Here is a 25,606-nt window from a genome sequence, read left to right as displayed (position 1 = left end):
ATTTTTTATTGAGTCATGGAGAATAAAGTTGTTTTAATGAAAATGTACAAACTTAGGAGAAATCATTTGAATCTTTCAAACAAACCAGCACCTCACAAATGACACGCATATGAACCAACAGAAAGTCGAAATCTGATGATTCTTTTTGCTCTTAAACTTTGTGGCTCTGATAAACGGGATCATTTAGACAATTTTCAAAAGATAAATTGCTTTTTTTATACTCGCAGGCAGGTTCGGGGTTCAGAGGGTTCATGGTTCCTGGATGATTAATTCTAAATTTGCTAACTGCTAAACATCAGTATGATGAGCACGTTAGTGTTTATCTCAAAGTGCCATTGTACAGCAACACTGGAGTATTATTTTATCACTTTCTCAACAGGGGCTGAGGCGCTTGGTGTTTTTATTGACACTACATGATTTTATGATGGCGCAAATAAAACAACATTTTCAGCTCAGACTGTGAGAACAGTTTAAAGCTGACACTTCAGTCATGCTTTAGTTGCTACTGGAAATAACATTTTGGCTGAGATGAAATTAACATATTTATCAAAATATGCCAACTCATAGGATTTTTTATTTTTTATTTTTTTTACAGCCAAATTAAAAGCCTGTATTTACACCATTTGGCCAGAAGTACATATGCACAGCACACATTCATCCACTTGTATCAGCCATAAATGAAGCTGTGAAAAGCAGCTGCCACAGGCTGAAACCAACTGATGCACTGTGACATCAGTCATCACTGCAACTGAGTGACAAAATGACAAACTGCTGTCCCTCGAGGGTTTTGCCTCTGCCCGTCACGATTCATCTCAGCTTGTCTGCCTCAACCCCTCCTTAATGTGTCATCACCTCCCTCCATCCTCCTCTCCCTTCATCTCTTCTGTCAGATGGAGGCTATCGGGGACAGGGGGGAGGCTGAGAGCGAAAGGGGGCTGAGAAGAGAGTCGACTCCAGCTCCGGGCCAGACTTCAGTTCTACATTTCTTCTCTAAATTGCGGCGCCATGCCAGTCTGGAGGGGGCCGGGCCTTACTTTAGGAGGTGGAAGTTCGACACCAGTCACCGGGCTGCCAGTCTGGATGCCAAAGGTTTGTATACATGATATTAACGGAGGAGGAAGTTCAGGGGTAATGTCTTGCTTTGCAAAGAAATTGCATCAAAATAACTTCAAGTAAAATGTGAAAAACATCTAATTTTTCTTCTTTTTCATGCAAATTTCTACCAGGATCCCCCAAGAGAAGGCCCTTTCAGAGACAGAGGGCTGCTAGCGAAACCACTGATCACACAGAAGATGACTCTTCTCCTCTCCGAGATGAGGCCATTGAATCTTTCCCACACACTCCCATCCAGACCAGTGGCCTCCAGTCGCTCTCAGCAGAGTCTCTTACTCATCCCACATCTGCACCTACATCTTCAGTCTTCCTCAGCAGGTACATCCCTTCCCAAAACACTGTAGCTTACATCGCGTCATTGCCACAGTTACTGATTCTTCTTCTCCTTCTGTGCAGGCTAAAACTGGAGGCCATGGTGGAGGTAGGTGGTAGCAGCAGCACCAGGAGAGAGGAACTCTGTTTGCCATCAGATAGTTGTCTTGCCCTGAGGCAAGAGGAGGCCACAGTTAATGGAACAGAAGAGGAAAAAGAAACGATGTTCGGTGCAGCTTTAAGATCAGAGGCAGCAGGAGACGAGCTACAATCAGCAGAAGACGACGACTTGTTCGGGATACAACAAGAAGCTGCTATTCAGGAAAGGTTTGAAGACATGTTAAAGACAAGTAAACACACAACAGCAGACAGCGGGACAGCAGATGTGAGGAAAAAGACAGAGGCGGAAGTAGAAGATGGAGATGAGGTGGTGTTAGGTGCTGAGGCCAGACGAAGGACTGACTCAGGCTCATCTTTTTCCTTCATGATTCGCCAGGAAAGCCTGGAGGCCCCTCCTTCCCTGTACAGAGACATTTGGAGCTTGCGAGCCTCTCTGGAGCAATACGCCTCCTCAGACCAGAGCAGCACAGATCGGGAGTCCATCCGTAGCGATGCCGACAGCGTCTCGTCCCTCGGTGGTGCAGGAGCTCGTTCAGGCCTGGACAGCTGCTTGTCCCAAGACCTGGACGATGAGCCTGAGGGAGAAGGGGAGGCAGAGGCGATGGACGGAAGAACCAGAGGGGCATCAGGTGTAGACAGTGAGATGGGGAGTGTAGCTGGGGGGGAGGCTGAGGGGGGAAACAGGAAGCTCCTCCAAATGGACAGTGGCTACGCCTCCATCGAAGCACCATCCAGGGCCCCAGAGGAGATGCGGCTGTTCGGGACTCCTGGAGCCCCTCGAGGGAAGACGGCGTCCGAGAGGAGGTTGTTTTTCACCAACTCTGGAAGAAAAGGCTCTGTGTGCGAGAGCATGGAGACCAGGCTGTTTCAGGAGGAGCTGGAGGACGAGATGGCGGACAGCACAGACAGAGACGGGACACTCAAGGAGAAATCTCAGACTGACAACCAGTCTCTCACCCTTCAAGAACCATATCAGCTTCTGAAAGTCCTTCACCCTCAGAAGTCTCCAGAATCACAGACACAGCCGATGTCTCCACTGGTGAAACCAGTCTCACAGCCCTCAAGTCCCCACCGACCTCGTCTCCGCCGCCGTGACTACAGCATCGATGAGAAGACAGACGCCCTTTTTAATGAGTTTCTTCGTCACGATCCACGGTTCGACCAACAGGACTCTCCGTTACGCTCCAGACATCGATCCAGAGTTCACCTCCGGAAACAGTGGCAAAGACATAAGCAATACAGCGACCCGGGGTCCAGCACTGGGGGAAGGTACTCCCCATCTTTGGAGAGGCAGAGGTTCAGTCCGCTGAGGAGGGGAGACAGCGCCGGCTACCCTCTGGACACCAGATATCACAGCACCCTCTCTCGCATCGCGAGTGCTGCTGATGAAGAAGCCAGCGAGGTTGCTGCTTCTGAGGAGGCAGCCAAAGAGAGAGCAGAGGGCAAAGATCCATCAAACGAAGGAGCTGCGGGGGATTCTGCCGACAGAGCGGCCAACAAAACATCTGAAACAACCGACACAACAAAAAGCAGCTCTGGCTGTGCGACGTCGGATGGTGGGACCGAGGGCTGCCAAATCTCTACAAACAAGGACACAGAAAGCACAAGCAGCCAGTCGGTGAGCACGGCGACTGCACAAACGAGCTACATGGATCCAAGAGTCGACAACAGGAACAACAACAGCAGTCAGGCCATCTTATCAGAAGTTTCCCTGCAGGCAGAGAGCAGTCTGACAGACAAGCTGGCGGTGTCGGTGGAAGAGAGGCTTTACGGCGGCCTGCGGAGTGCAGAGAAGCTCGGCCAGGGAGGATCAGAGCGTGTGCTGACCGTGTCTCACACAGCCTCACCTGGATTCAGTCCCATATAACCTGTTACCATCGTCTTCATCATTTTATTTCAGATTTGTTGTCTGTAGACGAAGGTCCACAGCGAGTCATGTGCTAGCTACTCAGTTTCCGCGTCTTCTACGTCTTCTAAAAGACAGAACTACCTTCTTGATGGCCAGTCTATTCCAGCATTTCCATTTAGACCTTAACTGCCACTGTGATGCCATGTGACACGTGATGCCCCTTTCTATTGGTCATCATTCTTCAAATCAAACGCAGTCATCGCAGAGCTTTGAAAAAAAAAATAGACCCCATCGTTAGAAAACTTCAGTATTTTCAGACTTAACTGTGAATTTTTAGCATGCTACTGTAGGTCGAAAACAATGTATGTGTGAATACTGTACAGTTTTAACTCCAAAACAAAAAGCACTTTGGTGGGAAGAAGGATAATGACGGCTTTGTCACCCATTTCTCTCATTTTAAAACCATACTCTCCTCAAGTGTCCTTCTTGTCTCGATCATCGTGAGCGTAAACGCGTGTGTGGGAAGTGCTGTGTCGTATCTGGCGATGGGGAGGGAAGAAGAAAAATGTGTTGCTGTGTTCGCACCTCATCAGCAGATAAAACACTGTATCGTAAAAGTAAAAACAGATGGGACGCCCAGACGACACAGTCAACACAGCGGTGGGAAAATGTGCATCAAATAGTTGTATTTGAACAGGTTTTCTTTTTTTTCTTATTTTGTTAGTCATCTGTCCCTGTTACGCATCATAATTTAGGAGGTGGCATCCAGAAGCTTCAGTGGGCTCGACTGGAGTGTTGCTGGGACTCTGCTGAGGGAAAACTGACGGATGATATTTAAAGTGACTGACACAGGAGCCTCTCAGGCTTTTAGACAGATGGTCCGGTGACAGAGAGTTGACGCTGTGAAACGTGGAGGTAGAAACTGAATATTCGTGGAGCGGCGTCTGTTCTCGAATCCCAGCAAGTACGGGATAAACTAACAGGCTGTTACCAAACCAAAGCATGGTGACGTTCTAGATTTCCACTGTCAACAAATCCAGTGCAAAGACTAAAACCAACACCGGACTGATCCCGCCGCGCCTGAGAGAGCTAATTCTTTGAGAACTTTGTTGTTGTCGAAAAACTATTAGATACACATCAGTGAGCCACATGGTTGAACTGTGCAACATGTTCCTTCATTACAGAGAACACAGCCACTTAAAACAGAGCAACAAATGAATATTAATCTCGAGCTGGAAATACTTTCCTCACAATGCACTATTTATTAAAAGCTACAGTGCCCAGGAAATTACCTGACCTTTAAAAAATATGTTGCTGTTGACTTTCTGGAGGAACCAATGAACTTTACTACAAAGTACTGAGAGAAATGCATTTTAGGTGGCTCTTATCATACAGCATGAAGGAAAATGTCATTATTTTACTTATTCTTTACATGTCAGGTTTGAAGTCAGGAAAAGAGCCGCAGCAAAAATCACCTACTTTATTGGCTAACTGGATTATTCTCTCAATTATGTGTAAATGTCATAAATTGGTCAAAAATGTCCATGGTGACTTACAAAATCAGAAGAGGATCTTTTCAGTGCACCACAAAAAGCTTTAAAGTAACCCAGCTTTACAGAGGAGTCTACCAGGGGGTTGTGTGGTAGAAAAAATAAATCATTATTTAAGGGCAAATAAGGATGAATAAACCATGGAAATGGATCGATACGTTTGCTTTAACATAAAGGTTTGTTTGAAGCTGTGGAACATGAAAACATATCCCTAAAAAATGTACAACAAAACATTATCAACACATACAGTTCAGCAGCTTCTTCTAATAGTTATGAAACTAAGACTGGGCACTTTCTAGCAATCAAAGCTTGGCTTAATTATCCAGCTTTAGTCCTTTTCTACCTCATAACCCCCGGGGGGCTCAATACTAGTCATTCCTTTCTGGTATTTTTTTTTGTCAAACTGTAAACGATTGTTTTGTCCGATCAGGCAGTACAACACCCAGTGGTTTTTACTTGACAGTACAGACGAAGCAGCAAATCCTCACATCAGAGAAGCTGCAACCAGAGAAAGTTTGTTTATTTGATCCGCAGAAGATTTTAGGTTTTTATACATCAAAAGATCTCAGACTGAACAGCTTTTCACATTTTTAAGTGCTCTGCATTCATGTGAAACTGCGTCTCTTCGCCGTCAGAGCGCCGCTGCAGGTTCTAATACGAGATGAAGACGGTCACCTGGGTAACTGCAACGGTAGGGACAGCGTGTCCCTTTTTTTCTTAAGAGACTTGTGTTCGAGCTACAGAGTGCATCTTATGAAATTCATGTCTTTGTCCGCATTCACGGTGAACCATCTGCTTTATTGTAAAATGACTAGCGCAAGAAGATTCAAACATCTTGCAGCCTTGACGAAGGCCAGACTTTGTGGGACCCACTGAGGCAAATATCTCAATCTGGTTTTTCTGAATAAAAAAAAAAGAAAAAGAAAAAAAGAAAAAACACTTCTTATTCATGTTTTTCTTTCTGTTGTGATGTGATTCATGTCAGCTGATGTAGTGTGTGACTCTGTCAGAACTGCAGAATCATTACCATGAGTGTGCATCCTCACATACTAATCACACCGGTGAAATGTTCCTCCGCCTGTTAGGAGGAGAAAGCTCCTCATGCTCCTGTTCGACGGAGAAACCTCTCTGTCGACCTTGCTGACGTGGGAAGCGCTGCTCTCTTCCTCCCTCACAGTTGTGACTCACCTGCTCTCTGATCTATTCCCAGTGAGGAGCTGATGATGGGCCCCGGCTGCGTAAGAGGAGGGTGGGGGTGGGACGGGCTCCCGCTGATGTGATCGGCACAACAAAGGAACCAGGCGACCGGCGCGATTGTTACAGCACACCTTCTGCAACCGAGCGCGATCGGCTCTGACTACAAAACGGCTGCAGACATCAAGAGAAAGGACGAGCGCAGTGTTCCTATCACTGTAAATGACGTGTAAAATGATAATAATGAACGAAAGAAACTGACGTAAACCACTGAGCTGTATTGCATAATAAAAAATAAAAAAAAGATGCTCAACTAAAACTGAAAACAGAAAGGATCATCCAACAAAACAGCCTGTTTGGGACATATTTTATATAAATAATAATTAAAAAATATTCATTGGAAAAAGAAAAAGAAAAAAAAAGAACCTAAATGGAAATAATAATAAAAAAAAAATCCCCAACAGGTCAGTGGTGGATCTCAAGGCGTCAGTCTGTCAGTCTGTCCACAAACCAAGCACTTTGCCATTCTTCCAGCTCTGTACAGCATGCAGTTTGTATGTTTGGTGGTATTACTATCATAATTATCCTCGTCATAGATTTAAATATAGAATTATTCATAACTTTTGTTTTTTTTTTTTCCTCTTTAATTTTTTACACATCACAATGTGTCTTAAAAACTGCCATTAGGGTTCTGTAAAAACAAAGTCAAAGAAACAGAAGGTGGAGGGGGGTGGATGGGTAGGAACAGGGGTGGGTAGAGGTCATGGTGTCTGTAACGTCCGGTGCAACACTTGGCCCTCTGAGGAGGACGGCAGGATGGAGAAGGGGGAGGGGAGGGGGAGGGAAATGAGGACAGAAGAGGATGACACAAGTTGAAAGGAGCCAAAATATCGGAGAAAATAAACACCATCTTCACAGGCAGTGCCTCAGTCTCAGAGCAAAAAGAACATTTCATGCTGTCCTCCTCCTCCCCGTCACTCATACCGCATCTTCAAAAAGGCCAGTGGTCCAAGGAGGTATGGAGGGTTGAGGGGGGGGGCGGGGGCGGGCATTAACGTCAGCAGGCTTCTCTCACAAACTGTGAGGACTCCGGACACAGAAGGACAGATCAACCTGAGAGGACAGAATATAATAAGAAAAAGCAAAACAAACAAAAAAACTCAACACGCAGCAAAAACAAGTTTCTCTGAGACAAAACGGAAAATAGTATGACGGAATCATTACAAGACAGGCACTAATTGGCGCTGTTAAGTCGGAAAGGCTCAGCCCACAGAGCGAGAAAGAGAGAGACAAACATCCCACAACCCACTTTTATCTCATCCAGGATGAGTCATCGCCTGAACAAATTAATACACAGCATCTCTTCTGCAGTGCACCCATGACAAACAGCCTCGCGCCGTGAGTGGTTCGTATGTGCGGAAGAAGACTGAAAGAGCGGCTGTGGGTGGTAACTGGAAAAAGAGGAGGACAACCTGTTAAATTTATGTGTACGCTCGCAGCAACAATCTGCCCCACTTCAGCTGAACGAGGGCTTCTGAAGAACCCTTCAAAAGGCTGCGATGTGGTTAAAATACGAACAGAAAAAAAAGAGATGCGCCAAGACAGCGCTAGTCCAGATGTAGCTGTTGTGACTGTATAGGAAAACGCCCATGTGTTTGCCTGGGGAGCAGCGGTGAGTCAGAGCTCTGCTTGCTGAATATCAACACAGAGTCTCTCTCCCCTCCCTGATTTCCTCTTCCACTCCTCCTCCTCCTCCTCCTCCTGCCTGATACTCCTCTTTACGTCTCACTCTGTTCTAACGTGCTCTCATCTCCCTCCTACCTTTCTATCTACATCTGCTGCACCTGTCCTCCTCCAGACTTTTTTTCCCCCCTCTTTCTACTGTATAAAAACGGAGGCCATCAGAAGCACAGATTCACTGAAAGCTTTTGTGAAGAGTCTGCACACTCACCAGGCAGGTTGTTGGGAGAACAGGGAGAGGGGTCATTGCTGTTTGCAGGTGGAGAGCTTGCGGATTTTGCTGGCTGTGGAGACTCCTTTACGTGAGGGGTTGGACGACGAGGAGGATCGGCGTTCGGCTTTGGCCTTGGTGTTCAGAGACCCCCCTTCTGTCCCGTTCACACAAACTGGCTTGGCTACAGCTGGACTGTGGTCTGCGTTCCCCTGATCCTGATCTTCTTCGGCCACTTGTCCTGAAGAAACACACATAAGGCTCAGGATGAATCGTGTCGACTAAGTGTGAAGTGATATCACGCTGTGGGTGATGACATGGATAGAAATCACCACAGATCTGCTGCTCCAAAAAACTGTAAACAAGTTGATTTTAAAGGGGACCATTAGCTCTTTAAGCAACTTCTCATTTTTTTCTCATTGCAAACTCATTTCTCACAGCAATATAAAGGCCTGCAGCTCTGAGGAAACGGCACGACCACGACTAGAGGCAGAGAGAGCTCAGAAATGTCCTCTCAACACAGTTATAATGTCATCAATTGAAAGTTGAATTTCTCTGATTAGTTTACAAAAAATGGAATCAACAGTTTTCCAAATGCCAACAGACATTACCAACACTGGAAAAAATGGTGTCTATAGATACACTACGAGAAATATTTAATGACGTGCATGATTTTCTGTTTAAACTTGTCTTCTGTTTGTTCTGTGTAAATACAGCCTGCAGTTTGGGCAAAAAGTCTCAGAATTTTTGTTACGTGACTGTTGGTCACAGCTGAGTCACTTCTCAGTTGTGCCAACAGGTGCAAAATTGTTTTTTGTGTTTTTTTCCGGAATCTGCTCTGAGTAAACAAGTTGATTCTTTGGCGAATGTCTGATATGACACATGCAGAATAAAGTGACTTTCTGGTGGAACAACTGACTGACTAATCATTCTGGTTTTACAGTTTCTAGCTCGGCTCAATTATGTACCTTTGGACACTTCAAAAAAAAAAAAAGATAACAAGCCTTTTAAACCCTCCAGCAGATTTTGGAGTGTAAAGAGTGAAAAACCTTATTTGTCAACAGGAGAACCATAAGATATGTGTGAGAAACAGTAACCTACAACAACACGTAATCCAACTGCTTAAAAACAGAGCTTAACCTTAATGTGACCTGTTTATTTTCATGTACAGAAGTGTGTGTTTGCATGTGTATTCGAGGCCTTGAGTAATGTGCAATTAGTTCCCACACAGCAAAAACTGTAACTCTTCGCATAGACTATTAGAAGCAGTGCGATGTAGTCACTGCTACAGAAAAGCAGCAGGTCAAACAGCTGTTTAATTTACCATCCACACTCGTCTTTCATTCATATGAAGCCTCCTATGAGTGACAGCGCGCTGCGTGTGTGGGCGTGAACCCTGGAAAACCATTCATACTCCCACCACAAAACCATTTCAACAGGACTATTTTTAGATCTCTTCATTCACATTCTGCAGCTCCATTTGGTTTTTATGTGGGGCACCACTTCTCGATACCCGACACTGACTACTGCATTTATTATTACTGGCTGTTGCCTAGCAACAGATAAAAGATCTGAATTCTGGGGGAAAGATGATAAAAGAAGAGTCGGGGAACAAGTTAAATCAAATGTGAAAGACGCTGTTAATATCTATTTATCCCAAAGTCTGTCAACAGTGAGTTAGAGTTTGTACACACAGCTAATAGAAACATTTCCAAATCTGAACAAATGTGACAAAGTGCAGCTCGCTCCAGACCTGTGAATCGATGCACACGTCTCAGCTTACTTCAGTGACGGACCTTTTTCACAGCAGATACTTTGACTTGTCACAGCAGAGGGAGCATAGCTGGATGTGATAATGGATGATGGACCTCCCCTAAGTGCAATACACTCTGCATTAATAAACTTCCCTACTGTGACAAGTCAAAATGTCATGCCATGAAAGAGGTCTTTTTACAACAGGTAAACAATCTAGACAGTCAACCAATCAGAACAGGTGGCTTTAAAAATCATCTTCCTACAATACACTCATGAGAAACTGTGACCGAAATCTGGAGACAAGCATGAATGAGATTGATGCAGCTGTACAGGATGCTTTAAAATCTATGTATAAAAATAATTTCTAAATTGGTATAATGCTTTGATCAATGTGAAGAATGTCGTTTAGTGATCTTAGCGAAAGACAGCAGCTTCTATGACAACTGAAACTGATGGCCACGTTCCAACACCCGCACTAACATACGACATAGCGTGCCAGGAAGGGATTTAGTATGTCAAATGCAGTGTGCCAAAAATACCAGGACGTCCTTATACATCCGGTCGCATTCTGCAGTATGCAAGCGAGCATGCATTTCTGGTCATTCTGACATACAATCTTCTGTACTGTGGAGGATACGTCACACAGATCAGTGTCTTGCACAAGTATAAACAGGCTTGAGTCGCCGAGAGCGTACAGACAGATGACAGCTCATACTGTGACAGATATAAAGCTTAAGGTGCAATATTGTGACGAATTGGCATGTCCAAATTATAAGGATCTTCCACACAAATGTAGGTGCTTTGTGAGGGCAGCTGCTTTAAAAGCGTACGTTTTATAAAGACAGTCAATACTGGCGGGACTGATGCGTCTTTTAAGATAGTGATTGGTTAGGGTGACATGAGCACAACGTCAGACCGAACAAAGGAAGTGAAACTAAATGTTAATTCTCGTAGATTATCAGGCTATATAAAGTAAGCAGTTTCTGGTAATTTGTACACTGACCCGCACTGAGGAGCTGAACTCTGAACCGAGAGGCCTTTCTTTACTTCACCATGTTGCAGTTTTAGTCAGATGAAGAGGTGGCAGTTTCAGTGTTTTGTAATATGGAACTAAAAGAAATGCAAGAGGCAAGGCTTTTGCTGAACCAAACAGCATCTGATGTGCAAGGTTTTTCCAACTCTTGGGTGTTTTTGTTGAGCATCTTAAGCTGAGTTTATGTAAATAATATAATGTGAAAACAATGGTGATCATTCTGTGTTAGTAACAGACTAGATTAGCAAATGAAATAAACTAAACAACCAGAACGACAAGACTCGTCTAATTTTACTCCACAATGAAATACTGGTGAAACAATATTCCCATGTGTACAAATTATTTCATTAAATCTCAAGCATACTATCTAAGACTATTGACTTTAAGTAGAATCCGTTTTGCCACCTGTTTTTTTTTTTACCAAATCTGGTAAAGCCAGTGGTTGAAAAAACTTGAGGAGAAACTTTAAACTCCCAACCACCACTGTCCTCTTGAAAACCAAGAGAAAACCTGCATAAAGGTAACTCAGGCCTGCTTTTAACTTCAAATACAGGATCCAATGGTTTACACCTAAAAATAATTTGGTTAGCAAACAACAAAGACGATGAAGTCTCAATGGTAAGAAAAAGCAGCACAAAATATAACTGAAAAAGAAGTGCACTGCTAGCGTGCTTTCAACATAATCTAAACAGTCCCTGCTTTAAATTTTTAAGCAAACTGCACCGTGTACGGTTTTTAGTCACTGGCCACAGCTCAGTGGGGTTACGCAGAAGTCAGTGTCTCAGTTTTTAACCACATTTTGACACAGGGAAGTGGTTTGGTGTCAAATACAGCAATGGCTTTTTCTGTGTTGCGATTCTGGGAAGGCTTGATCAGTTGTTGTTATACAAGCGAAGGAATGAGCACATGAGACAACACACAAACAATTACTCATCCTGTGAAGGACAAACAGAAAGAATAGAAGACGAACCAACACACAGAAGATATTTATAATCACCAACTGCTCTCTTACTGTGTATTGGTGGGATGAAAAAAAAAAGAAAAAAAAAAGAAGAAGCCTCCAAACATTTAATCGATCTCAAGTCCAAGTCGTAACAATTATCTTCGGCCTACCTGGCACTGTGAAGTCCTGAGTGTATATGATCTCATCCTCTCCATCGTAGAGCTCGTCATCGTCCTCCTCTGTGTAGCCGTGCAGATCCTCCAGGTAGGGCACCACCGTCATACTTCGCCAGGGGTCCCTGCTCTCTGCGTTGGCAGGGATGGGTACAGGGGGCTCAGATGGAGGGTGTTTCTTCCGCACCCAGCTGGTTGACGTGTTGAGAGAGGCGGGAGACATGTAAATGACAGCTCAGTCTTGCGTGTCCCACACAATAATATTATTTTTTAATATAAATGTACATTTTCAGTGATTAGATGATTCTAGCATTCATTAGGACATATGGTGACAGTAGCAAGGTTTGCAAAATACTATATATCAGATCACTCACTTGTGTTGCCTAATGTTCTGTATGGAAAACCTCTTGGCAGGGTCGTACTCAAGCATTCCTGAAACAAAATACACACATTATAAACGGCGAATTTAATCACAGCAACCTTGAACAACTTCTCCAGTCACGTCTCTCTCAATGGAGCGTTTAACATAAACCGGTGGGAGGCCACAGCGGTGAGAGGAGGGCTAGCGGCAAACAGACGACAAACTAATTCGAGGAACATCAATTAATGCAAGTAATAATCTCATTCATCACTGTATGTCAAAGCATCCTGCGTAGCCATAGGAGTCGATGAGGTACAGTAAAGGAGCATCAATACGTGTACAGCTGTACCAACGTAATGAAGATTTTGTGTCGTAATCATCATAATGCTGGCTGAATCTGTGGGAACAGCAGAATGTCAGTGTGATAAGGCATAAGTGATGCAGTGCCTATCCTAATAATGTAATTGTCTCCCAGTAGGCAGAAAAGGGCAGTATGCAGAGTGCTGATAGTAGTGCTGTGCCTGCTGAAGGACACCTTTTGTGGCACTGGGCTTATTTTAGACCATGTAATTATGGACTGACTATCTCTCAGGTGCTGCGTCATCACACACAGACGTCACACGCTCACACAAAATGGGGGGTAGAGGCCTAATGTGTCTTACAACAGCAACAAAATCAGGGAGTATCCCCCCCTCATTCACTGTTACATGGTTGACTCACTGTGAAAAAGAAATTGTTCCAAATACTTTCATTTGAGACCAAGTAATTTCGAACGCAGAGATAAAAGCGGCAGCGCTAAGGTGCCTATGTGTAGAGGGTTCATCTCCATAAAAGGACAGAGAGTGCAAAGCTGGATGAAAGGCTGGAAAGCTACCTAGGCATTCAGCCTTCGGCAAAGGGTTTCATTATTTGGTACAAACGTAATCTTCCCAACATTCTTCTTGGATTTTACAGGCAGTGAGTTTGCTCCCATACAGCTGATTGTATTTCTTCACTATAAAAGACTCTTCTTTCTTTGTTTTTTTTTTAAGGGGCAGAGACATTGCAGTGTTCCACTCGGGAAAAGCAATGCCTGCCTATGAAGTGTTTAGTATTCTGCTGCTGGCTCCAGATCAATGGAAACTACGTCAACAGCTGGAGGGATTTCTACAGTTTGGAGGAAGCCTCGCATGCTGAGGAGTCACAGTGACTGTCGGTGTCACAGCACCACCTGCTGGACGCAGACCGGAAAGATCACAGAGTGGCTGGCAGGCACTTAGTGATTTATTATTCTCACTGGATGCCTGGGCTATTCCATTTCCATCCCATATTGTCCTTTTCTAATATCCTACAAAAGCGTGCTTTTTGTAATCTAGACAACAATACGCAGAGAGAAAACCTTTCACTGCCATTATTAAAATGAACGCATTAGATGGCCTAATGATGCACAACACAGACGTCGACTGTTACAGCAGAACTAGGACATTCAACACAATTACTCTGCATTAAACTAACATTTCTTTCCAGGCTCAGAAGTGCTGTTGAGGAGGCGGTGCTGTATGATACAAAAATGTCTATAATGGCTGAGTAAATGATCCAAAAATGGGCCTTCAAACATTGTGCTGTGCAGGACAAACCCTGACTATAAATCAGCCCGTACAGAGCAAGCACGTTCTCACGGCAACATCTCAGCACGGAAATGTAATTTCCCTGTAAGGATAAAAGCTCTGGACAACACTGACCTCGCAGCAGGTCCGACAGGAGGGGTCCACACTCCTCAGGAATAGTGTAGTCTCCTTTTCCAATGTTCTCAAATAGCTTATAGATGTTGTCTCCCTCAAACGGATACAGACTCGTTGTAATGTTGTATCTGAAAGGAAGGAAGCAAAAGTCAAGACCATTAGAGAGCAACAGTGTAAAGGTATACATACATAAATGACAAGTACACAGAGTGTGACTCACAGTGTTACTCCAGCAGACCAAATGTCCACTTTAAACCCTGAAAAGGTGTCCAGTCCATTGGCAATCTCTGGAGGCTGGAAGGCTGGAGAGCCCTGACTGGTGCGGCATGTGTCATCCTCTGCAAATGGGTGAAGGGCCTGAAAAACATGGTATAGTGAACAGGTTGTATGTAATGTTGAGATAAAGTTTGTCTATATATTAAACTGCAAATGTTATTTATTAAATAGCGGGATCATTTGCTGCCATTTGCTTTTAAAATGTCTGAACCCCAAAATCCGCTGGCAAGTTTGAAAGATATGTTATCATTTTGTAAAATATTGCCAAAGTTACACCATTTATCAGAGCCAGAACCTGTAAAAACAGGATGAACAGTTGGATTTATGACATCCAGACAGTCCACGAATCAATCATGTATGATGTTCCTTTTTGTAAGAAAAATTGCTTAAATTTTGGCTCAAAATCATGATATTTCATCAGAAGCAATTTGTTCTATGTCGCATTTATACATTTGTCAAAAATAAACTGTTTGCCCAATAAACAGAAACATTCTATGTTCCTTCGTGCAACCAGGAAGCTATTAGTGACTCAGCTGCGACAGTCACAGGACAAAAACTCAGGACTTTTCGGCTGAACTGCAACACAAACAAAGTTTAAAAGTAGGCAGTGAAATATCTACAGTACATAGAACCACCATTTTCTTCCAGTATCGTTTACACCAGTGGGCGCTAAAAAAAATGTCATACATGTTGACTCCAGGTTTTAATTGTTTATTTTTTTTAAAGGAATCTTCAATAAAATTCAACTTTAATTTTTGATGTTTTTTAATGATTTATGGGATTATAACCATGTCATATGACACAAAAGACACTTTCTGAGTTCTCTCTCTTCTATTTCTAGTTATGATTGTGCTGTTTTCATAGAGGTTCGGGACTTTATATGAACAATTATACTGCAGTGACAAATGAGCCCTCAGTGAATAACAATGTGTCAGGAGCAAAAAACACCCAGAAACTGTTTGGGGTTCAGTGGGTAAAGCTAAGAAAATACATAAATAAATAAATAAAATTAACAAATGCATGTAAAAATCCAGATGAAACACTGAAACTCCAGATGAAGAACAAATTCCCCAGAAATGTCTACAATTATTGTTATTAGTAGTAATATACACCAATGTAGAGGCTGATTTTAGAATATCAAAGCTTAAAATTATATTTACTGACAGCACTTTGAGCTTTAACGTTATATATGACTTTAATTTTCAAGATCACAACTCCCAAAGGGCAGGAGTTAAAACTGGTTTGATTTGCTGAAATCTGGTAATTACGGAAACACGCAGTCTGAGCTCACCTCTGCTACTCCCAGGTCGGAGATTTTAAGCGCCCCGTCTGTGGTCAGCAGCAGATTCCCTGGTTTAATGTCTTTGTGAACTATTCCCTGGCTGTGCAAATATTCAAGGCCATCTAAGAGTTGGCAAAAGTACCTGCAGAAAGCGACATAGAGAACAAGAAGGATATATGGACACAGTTAAAAGCGGAGTGAAAGTCTACCACACTACAAACGATTAGCACACAAAACAATTTATCACTGTGGTCAGATAAACCTTAATCACTTGGTGCATCAGCTTCGGTGGCTTTCGGGCAGTGACCAGACATTCACACAATCTGTGGTCAGTTATTTTAACAGTAGAGGCCCTGCAGTCTCGGATCTAAACTTAGGCTTGGAGCAGCGGCTGCAGAGAGGCTCAGACTAAATATAGCAGAGAGAGCAAAGAGGGGAGAGGGGCAGAAAAAGAGAGACTTACCCGTGAGCTTGAAATACTGGAAACCTTTTCTCTGGGACGCTGTCCAGCATTTCTTGCATCCCACAAACGCAATACTCCATCACCATATACGTAAGTCGGGAGTCAAGGGAATTTGTCAAACCAAACAAATAGCACCTTTAATAATGTGAGCCAATTTTAAACCTGAAAACTAACAAGTAGTTTTTTTTTAAACATCAAAATAACTCTCAGCAACATAAACCTTTACTGTCAAAAAACACTGATAAACAAAATGAATACACTCGTTTAGCAGGTTAAGGATATATTTTCTGCTTCTCTTCATTGTAGAGCACATCTACCAACTGAATCACATTCTTGTGTTGGAGTCTTCTTAGCAGCTGAATCTCCCTATAAATGGACACAAGAAGAAAGGACATGGGAAAGATTAAGTGAGCAAATACACAGGAATATAATTTAATAATGGGCCAAGTCTGGTGGAAATGTAGGCTTAAGGCCAAGTATCATACATCAGCACACTGGCACTAATATCCTGCTGTATGGCACGATAACAAGTGGACTATTTGCTTCATTAATGGCATATCTTTGACTTGTTCCCTCAAGTTGTTTCACTGTTCCATAGCTGCAGTTCTGTGCTACTCCTTATATACAGTAAAATTCAGAAATATCCTGCAATATATAAAGCTTTAAACAACTTTTAAATTGAGAAAACAGGCCAATATAATATAATAAATTAACGAAAAGTTGACTAAGAGAGAACAAGGCTGCAAGAATGACACTAAAACACTACAGTTTACATCGTCTGGGACTTGTTCCTGAATTATAAAACTTCTGAGGTAATGCATCATGTCGAAATTTCCTCAGTATAACCCAACTCCAACAAACATGTACCCACCAAAAACAGCCTAGCGGATGAGTGCAGCAGCAGCAGCAGCAGCAGCAGTCAATTACACCAGTCTCATTATAAAGACAGATAACCTGACAGTTCACTTTGCTACCCGAGGAGGAGATGCTTAAATCACAAGCAAGGCAAAACCCCTGGAGACTCAACATTCATCAGAGAGCTGTGAGCGGGGACGCTAATGAATCTCGATGGCAAAAGCAGAAATTACTAACCACAGACTCCCCTCGACATACTACTAAGATCTGCACCCACAGGAAATAAGAAAGGCTTTGCGTGACAAAATTGTGATGAGATTTTGATTCAAAATCAATTCTCAAGTCAATATAGGTGGCAACACTTGCATCTCTGCATGTTTTAGCCAGAAGAGGAAATATTTTCCTCACTGCTGCATTGTTAACATTATTAAAAGACGCACAGCATTGTGATGAGCAGCAGCTGGGTGGACTGTTATGAATTTAAAACTGCTTTCTTGCATTTTTTCTTCTTAAATATTTCATATAATGTAGATCAGTCAGCTTAACTGCCAGTCATGCTTCAAGTTGCAGTGGATGGGGAACAGGGTAAGTCCTGCATTAATGCAAAGCCCACTGAAGTAAAACCCTGTAAAATTGCATACAGTCGGAGTCATATTCCTCCTCTATAGCACCATGTTTGCAATCGTGATGGCCCCATGTGCTTGCAGGACAGCTTTTCCTTTACCATTTCATCAGAATTGCATATTTTAATCTAAAGAAAAAATATGGTTAACTGGATATGTTTTGGTCTATGTTAATATATCTGAATATATCGTGATTCTTCCCTTCTGATTGTGATTTAGTGCATCAAGCAATAACAGGTCAAAGCTATAAAAAGGGGTGAGCGCCTGTGCCTCAAAAATAAAACTCCCAAGGCCCCTCCGGTGCTGAGGCATCATTAGTCTTGTCGCAAAAAACACTTGAGCTTTTCAGTGCCTTAACACCACGCAGTTAGAGCTTCGTCAGTTTTTACAAATGAGCTCAAAGTAAATAACAAGTAGGGAGTCCACGCCAGGGATTTACTTTACCAGATTAAATTCATTTAACTAAACTAACTTGAAACAACAACAGATGGTGGAAATCTGTAATATCAGCGACGCAAGCAGTGGATGGATGTGGAGTCACATACTTGTGAATTCAGAAAGTACAACACTGGCCGTAAGAGCAAAGTTCCACCTTGACATTTTGAATAAATCCAACAAAGACACTTCTACAAAAATATCCCCCACTGCATTAAAATGGTTGGCAACACATGGCCTTGGCTCAGGTGGTAGAGCGGGTTGTCCACAAATTGTAAGGTTTGCAAGCGATCGCCGGCATTTCCATGCGCCTAAGTGTCCTTGAGCAGGAAACTGAACCCTATGTTGCTTACCAATTGTAGGTGAGTCTCTTGCATGGCATTTGTGTGTGAATGGGTGAATAAAAAACACATTGTAAAGCACTTTGTAGAATCTAGCTCAGGTTAAAAAGGCGTTATTTAAGTGTGGACCATTTACATAAACTGACTCATGCTTTCACCTCCATTCATCTGACTTCCGTGTGCACATGCTGGACGCCAACTGATCGAGCAAAAGCAGCTCATGCATCGAAAACTTGAATACATGGCGTATGCAAGCACAATGCTGACCTGATGAACAAGTGGTCAATACCATAATTATACTTAATATAGAACAAAGCAGCCAGTAGGTGTCATTTTTTGAACTGTGGCACAGTAATCTCGCTAAGGACTGATAACATGACAGACCCTGATTGCTTTAATGAGATCTGTGCTTTGTTGAAGGTGGCTCCATTTAGGAGATACGCTCCTCTTTGGTGGCACCTCAACTTTTAGATGTGGGGTTTTTTTTTAATTGTTTGTTTTTTCAGACATCTCTGAAATGAAATTGTTAATCCTTGAATGAGCATCAGAGCTCCCTCACAAGTGTCCACATGCCCTGCAGCTAGAAAACACATCACCACACTCTGCTTTGATAAAAGTCGAGCAGCCAAACACAAAATTGGACACATGAACACTAAACCAAAATAGCATACCTCAAGGTTCCTCAAAACACAGAATAACTAAAACATCCTAACACACACAACAGAAGGAACCAAGCAATGACAAAGTTAACAAAAACCCTAAGTGTCATATGAAGGCTACCCGACCAAGATACCAAATCATAGACACAACGTGATAGCATCAAGTTGTTTTTTTTTTCCTTTTAGAATGCTGATCAACACCAATGTGACGTGCGGTGGAGTTGTTAAAAGTGGAAACACAAATGGCTGATCCCAGCTGGATGGAAGATAGAGACAGAATGAACACATATGTTAGCTTTTACAGCTTGGAAGGTCCAGGTGAACTGTATTGGCCGATGACCCTCCCATGTCAGCCAACTGCCCTCCAAGGTAAGCTAGATCTGCCTCCTATACAGGGGGAGGGGTGTCACACAGTACATCGCCTTAGGCACAACCTTACAACTGACAAATAGATATTTTGGGCCTAGTCAGCCTCTCGCTTTCACACAGACACACAAGCGGTTATTGCTGCATCACTGCACTGGTAAAAAGACACTGCTGCCTCATGCACATGACAACAGAACTAAGAAGCAAATATAGGAACATGGAATAAATAGCCTTATTTCAAGCCATAAACTATCTGTGCTGTCCAACTGAACAGCAACTGCAGATGACAAGTCTGAAATGTAGCAAACCACACTGCATCATAATCACCGCTCATTTACATAAAACCAAATCATAAAACGGAGGCAGCGCCGCAACTGAAGGCACGGTGACTGCTGCAGTCCATCTGCAGTCTGAGTTCAAATGTGTACCGATGGACCTTGTGCGTTCAAGGCCTGCAAACTGCAGAGCTGAAAGGATTTCAACACTCAGCGATATGGCAGCAACTCTGGCTCACAGCGGGAACATAAACAACTGATCAGAATCTGCACCTACACTGTGCCGGGCCACAGAGTCAGTCTAGTTTAGAGAATGTGTGTGTATGTGTGTGTATGTGTGTGTGTAGAGGTGTGTGTGTGTGTGTGTGTGCGCGTGTCCATGTGCGCTCCTGTCATTCCAGACAGGGACACGGCATTCTTGGGGTGTTACCGTAGAAACAGGAGTGGCACTGCTAGATCAGTGCCAGCATGAGCATGCCCATCCCTATGGCAACGCTGTAAAAGCAGGAAGTGTTTGGCAGACAGGAATGCTAAACAGACGCTGAATGGAGAGACTGGGGGCTACTATGGCATCCAAGGACAGACAGGCCTTTACAGGCTGGAGGTTCAAGCCTCCTCAGGCTGGAAAACGTAAGGTCTCCACCAAGAGATGTAGAAAAGGGGAAAAAAAGCAAGGGAAACAGGCATTTCAATTTCACACATCAACTGACACTGCTATGGTCTCATTAACAACGTGATGCAACTATGTACCACTGTAGCTTTGGCCTTAAAAACTGAGAAGAGAAACATGAGAACTGGGTCCAGATAAGACATTTTATAACCCAGGAAAAGATGGACTTCTTCTAAATGATGACAGAAAACATATTTGGGATAACCACAGGATGATACAACAAATGGTATCAGTACTAATAATGGCAACAGTAGCTGGGAAAAGGTGGGAGGGGGAGAGCAAATTTATAAATTGAAGCAGCTTTGCCTCTGCAGACTATCAAAATTTTTTAAATGGTTTATTTTTATCTGTCACAAACCTCACATTCCTGACACCAATCAAAATGCTTGTCAAAATAGATTTGTACCAATGGATCTAACATTTCTGCAAATAGCAAACAAAATATCGGATTGCATAAGAACAAAATCTCCTTTATTAGGACATCTGTAAACACACCTAAGCCAGCAGTTACAGCTAAGATGATTAATCTGTATCACCTCTAAACATGTGGACATGGTGGTTTCTCTGTGACTTAGCATTGTTCAAGTTCAAGCACACATTTTGAAGTGAACAGAAGTCTGGGTGTGGGCTGGGCCACGCCTGGACATCAAGATAAAAAAGAGAGAAATGCTATTGTGTCCCTAGCAAAAACAAAACAGCTCACCTACCACTGCCGCTTCTAGTGAATAGCTGAAGAAGAGCTGTTACTAGCTTAGAAACATTCTCTTCTTATGTCTGACCTTATTGAGATACTGAATCTTTAAAATGTTCTTGTAATATATTCCTTATGGATACTTTTACACAACAACATTATAGATGTGCTTAAAATACTTTTGTTTTCATTACATAGTTTTTGCCAGACAATCAACACCGTTCACTAGACTTTACACACATTCTTTAACCAAGAACCACTTGTGACACTAGTTTCGGGTGATCTGTTGGTGGTCAACTTTTAACAAAAACTGAATCAGTGATGGTTTAAGTGTGTCATTGTAAAGGAGGCGAACACCCGAACAAACTAAATATTTTGCAGTTCTGACTTGGAACTTAACTGATTTGTTTTCATGGTTGTTTTCTTGTTCTATTAGCCCAATGAGAGCAGCGGTGCTAGTGATGCTAAAATGTTACTGAAGCCACCTTCTCTCAAACCTTGTCGACATAAGATAGCCATTCTTTTCAGTCATCCCTCTCAAGGAACAAATACACGTCAGTTTATTCAAGGCAATGCTGGGCATATGTAGCGCTTCAAGTAGCACATCACACGCTTCATTGTGACCTAAAGCACTTTCACAAATGGGGGACTGGGCTCTCAAGAAGCTTCTGAGAGCAAGGCATTGCTATAACTGGCCTGAGCCAGTGTAGACAGTGATGGAGAACTGCAGCTGCTGCTGTAGAGCTGCTGACAGGTCCGTTTAGTCCCAACTAAACAACAACTGAGGAAATATGGCATTTCTTGACTTCAACACATCTGTTAAACAGAATTTTCTGGGACAAACCTCTGTTAAAGTTACTCTGGATGTCTGATAATACAACATTCCATGATCCTGAGAAAATGTTAAGCTGTCACCATATTGTTCTTCGGCTGCTGTTTTGACTGTGGCCTAAAAACACGCCATCTCGCAGCTCTTCTGTATCCCTGTGTGAACTCATTCCGACAGCTTTCTAAAGCTTACTCTAAAATTAGCACAGGCCCACAGCGAAAAGCTGGAGTAATATTTAATAATACTACTGTGATTAAAACTTCTGATGCTCATCAGGAAGCGGGGGATGCAGAAAGAAGTCTGAACACATGACAGCTAAATCACAGAGGCAGTAAGACGGAACAGAGATAACCGGGAGTCTGGAAAATATGGAGCAACTGCACTTATTACTAGACATGCTGCTGAGAAACAAATATTTATGTGATGTAATTAATGTACTTCGATTTCTAAGAAATGGAAAATAATTAGTGAAGACATGCACAGTGGTATGTTCTCTTGTTATCTTTGAAATTAAATTGAATAAATAATGAATGCCATCAGGTTTCTTGTTTACGGAACAATTGCAAAATTGGGTTATTGACAATATGCGTACTCAGTGTATCCCTCATGTACTACAGACATTTTAATACGTGACGTGATTTTTTGCAGCTGTGCTTTGTCAGATTAACCCACCTGTACATTTTAAACGATGGAACAGCTATGCATGCTTGTGTGTATCTGTGAGAGACAAGACTTGTGTGTGTTTTTTCAAATGTAGTTTCCATCTCATTAGTGTGGCTAGGTATCGAACCCTCACCCCTAAGGAAAATTAACAGAACTGTGTACGGCTATTGGGATCATGAACATCGTTTAGAAAATGTAAGTATTGCTTATTTGCTCCATCTGATATTGCCAACCATAAATCACCATTCTCTTAAATAATATCACTTGTATTTACACAAAGTTCTTGCAACAACATTTCAAAATAGTGTTTTGTTGTGGCTTGAACTGCTCACCTTGATGCAGTGATGCATCAAAGTATAAAGGTGTGTTAAGAGCAACTTCACATCACTGTCGGGTGTGAAAATAGAGGGGAAAAAACAACACATTGGAAACCAAATGCAACAGTGATGCTGGTCAAAGATGGAATAGACCTGAAGCTTTCAACCAAAAGAGTTCAAAGTAGAAATACAAGAGAAAAATACTCTTCAAAACGATGGTAACTGCTAACACATTGGAAGTTTTGCTTCTTTTGCTAGATGAGAATAAAAATATGAATAAGTATATGTTCTGTAGCATATAGATTAAAGTAAAAAATAAATAAATCACACAGTATTAGAGTAATTTGGTATTTGTACTGAAGCTAAGGCATTTTTACAGTAAAACTACTAAGAAAAAACAACACACATCTTACTGCCTGTGATCAGTACAGTGGAGATTCCTAAGTGAAATATCTGAGTCGCAGTTCCAAATGCATGTTAAGAGTTTGCACGGCTAGGCCGGGGAGATGGATAATAAGAGAATGAGACGGGCACAAAAGGTCATTCTCATTGTGGTACAGTCAAAAGAAGTCCATTTGACTGCTGGAAGACTCATTAAATTTTCAGTATGGTGACTCCCATTAATTAACTCGTGTTTGGATCAAGCATTACAGTCAAGCCAATGCTACTGTATCTCAGGACAACCTATTAATAACAGCCAAAGAGATCTTGCAAGATACACATGTAAACTATCATGTATGAGTAAGACGTTTTGAATAAAATGACAAGAGTGCAGAGAAAGGCAGAAGAGGAATCAAAACAGGAATACAAACCCTCAAAATACTCACTTTTTCACATTGGCTTCTCCATTGGGAATCCTCCTAAGCTTCTTCTTCTTCAGTATCTTGACAGCCCTGCGACAAAGTGTCTCTGAGTCCAGCATTTCTTTCACTTTGCCATAAGATCCTTCCCCAAGCAGATCCCCCATCAAGTACTTTCCTATCAGCTTTGCCCTCTTCCTCCGTGGCTGGTAGATCACCTCTGTAGAGTCAATGCGGTGAATGAAAGTATCCATCTCCATCAGTTCATTTTCATTTAGATAGTCAAGATGATGCAGCTCCCCGGTACTCATGACTGACAGTTGAGCAACCACAGCTTAAGCCTCCGGTGCAAAAAATGTTTGCAAATAGCGATGATTGCTGCTGTGGAGTAATCCACTGGTAACCTTTCAGCACTGAGCCGAGTATTTTAATTCAGCACGATGAGTTACAAAATACTGAACATGGGAGAGGGAGTAATCAGGCCTGAGAGCTGAGGGAGGAGACAGGTGATCAGTCCCAATCTGTAAACATTAGGGCTCTCTTTACTCAAGAGGAGTGAAAAGGGGTGAAGAACCTGTTGGGTCCAGTGTTGAGTTAGTGCTTCATACTGTGCATTACATACTACTTCTATGTCAAGTGCAGTTGAACAGAAACTGTGATTCTACAATGTTATTCTCCTCAGCTTCGCTCTCGATCACCTCTGTATGAGTTTAATACCATAGAGCCTCAGGTAGAGGGAACCGGTCTTGCTTCAAGGCCGTGCAGCACCGCATTTCTGTCAAAGGTCCATGCTGCATAGCATAGTTTTCTCAGGGCACACAAGTGTGTACAGCTGGACTGGATCCAAGCATAGACCTACAGCCAAAGCATGCAGCAGTTTCAGTCCAATCTCTGGTATCAGTCGGGCTCCTGGAGGTCGACTGAACCATCCAATGTGTCCAACCGTACTCAGGTGTCCTCCATGTCACCACGGTTTGTACTGCCTGGTGCCTGAAAACAAGGGTCATTTAAACATTAATGAAAACACACACATAGCTTTCGCTCGCTTCTGAACTAAGTTAGCCCTCTTTGGCAAACAATCTGTCCAGACATCAACACCTGACCGGTTAACCTTACTGAGTTTCCTTTCTGCTGTGAGCTTAATATTAGACACTAACACATTATCCTGTCTGCCAGCACACATTTAGAACACCACTTTAATGCGAGTTCTTACTGGCATTCAGGTTCTTCGTTCGAAATAAACATATTTTAAGCGTTAACTGTCGGCTAGCTGGTAAGCTAGTAGAGCAAGTCTGCTTGAATGAACTAGCCTGCAAACAAGAACTGTCACTTTATGGCTCCTCGATATGCACACCTTCAGCGACTACCGCAGGTTTTAACGCAGAAATGTGCTTTAAAACAGCGCTAAATAATTTACCGTAAACGAGAACTGTCAGTGGACAACTGGGGGGGATAACCGTAACGTCGTCACACAACTACAGCTAACGGCGGCTGTGCAGCAGCAGCAGTAGCTAGCCAACTTTGCCTGGCATTAAGATTAGCGTTAGCCAACTTCACCTCATTTGCCGGTGGAGCAGCGACAACCAGGGGACGGGTATTGTTGTCTGACTGTGCTGCATTATGCTCCCCCAGCAGCAAAACCGAATACGAGCTTTAACATCTAACCCAGTCCCCTCTGCACAGAGGAAAACACACCAGATGAATCCTGCTAACGCGAGCTAACCGGAGTTGCGTTGGTTAGCAAGCCCCTCAGATTCCAATGTAAATTGCTAGCGAGCTAGTTAACAAGCTAACTAAGTCCTGCTACCGGCTCTTACCTAGATCCACATGAATCTTGTTTCCGCTTCAGGTTGTATTTCCCCTCTGCGTGTCCGTACTTGATAAAGCAAATCTATCATTCGGGTCTGAGAAAATATCAGTTAATTTTTCTGACTCTTCGTGCTACTCTTGCCACTCAGGTTGTCGCCATCTTGTTTACCTCCCCCC

At 42.8% G+C, this 25,606-nt stretch overlaps 2 protein-coding genes across 2 annotated transcripts in view; one reads left to right on the top strand and one right to left on the bottom strand.

The window, feature by feature from the left end:
- Nucleotides 1-6,560, top strand: part of cbarpa (CACN subunit beta associated regulatory protein a) — a 15,612-nt gene extending 9,052 nt beyond the window's left edge. The window contains exons 7-9 of the mRNA XM_008282218.1: nucleotides 891-1,089; nucleotides 1,227-1,431; nucleotides 1,510-6,560. Of these exons, the coding sequence (XP_008280440.1) occupies nucleotides 891-1,089; nucleotides 1,227-1,431; nucleotides 1,510-3,412 (2,307 nt within the window). The 3' untranslated portion in view covers nucleotides 3,413-6,560. The remainder of the gene's footprint in view (nucleotides 1-890; nucleotides 1,090-1,226; nucleotides 1,432-1,509) is intronic.
- stk11 (serine/threonine kinase 11) lies at nucleotides 6,397-25,606 on the bottom strand. The gene is made up of 11 exons (XM_008282219.1): nucleotides 25,438-25,606; nucleotides 23,648-24,610; nucleotides 16,379-16,462; nucleotides 16,097-16,186; nucleotides 15,643-15,775; nucleotides 14,296-14,432; nucleotides 14,076-14,203; nucleotides 12,368-12,425; nucleotides 11,991-12,184; nucleotides 8,090-8,330; nucleotides 6,397-7,251 (listed from the first exon to the last, which is right to left on the bottom strand). Exons 2-10 carry the CDS (start codon nucleotides 23,929-23,931, stop codon nucleotides 8,122-8,124), a joined length of 1,317 nt encoding a protein of 438 aa, XP_008280441.1. The 5' UTR covers nucleotides 23,932-24,610; nucleotides 25,438-25,606; the 3' UTR covers nucleotides 6,397-7,251; nucleotides 8,090-8,121.

This window comes from Stegastes partitus, unplaced genomic scaffold (genome assembly GCF_000690725.1).
Source record: "Stegastes partitus isolate 25-593 unplaced genomic scaffold, Stegastes_partitus-1.0.2 Scaffold264, whole genome shotgun sequence".
NCBI classification, from domain to species: domain Eukaryota; kingdom Metazoa; phylum Chordata; class Actinopteri; family Pomacentridae; genus Stegastes; species Stegastes partitus.
The sequence above is the reverse complement of the archived record's forward strand: the minus strand, read 5'-3'. Positions and strand labels throughout refer to the sequence as shown.

Bases quoted from the DNA above. Each gene is read 5' to 3' on its own strand.
- stk11 (XM_008282219.1), bottom strand. From the start codon at position 23,931: ATGAGTACCGGGGAGCTGCATCATCTTGACTATCTAAATGAAAATGAA. The intron at 16,187-16,378 runs ATATCCTTAACC...CTCCCGACTTAC, and splicing joins AATGAAGAGAAGCAGAAAAT to GTATATGGTGATGGAGTATT. The intron at 12,185-12,367 runs GTGAGTGATCTG...CACGTCAACCAG, and splicing joins CAGAACATTAGGCAACACAA to CTGGGTGCGGAAGAAACACC.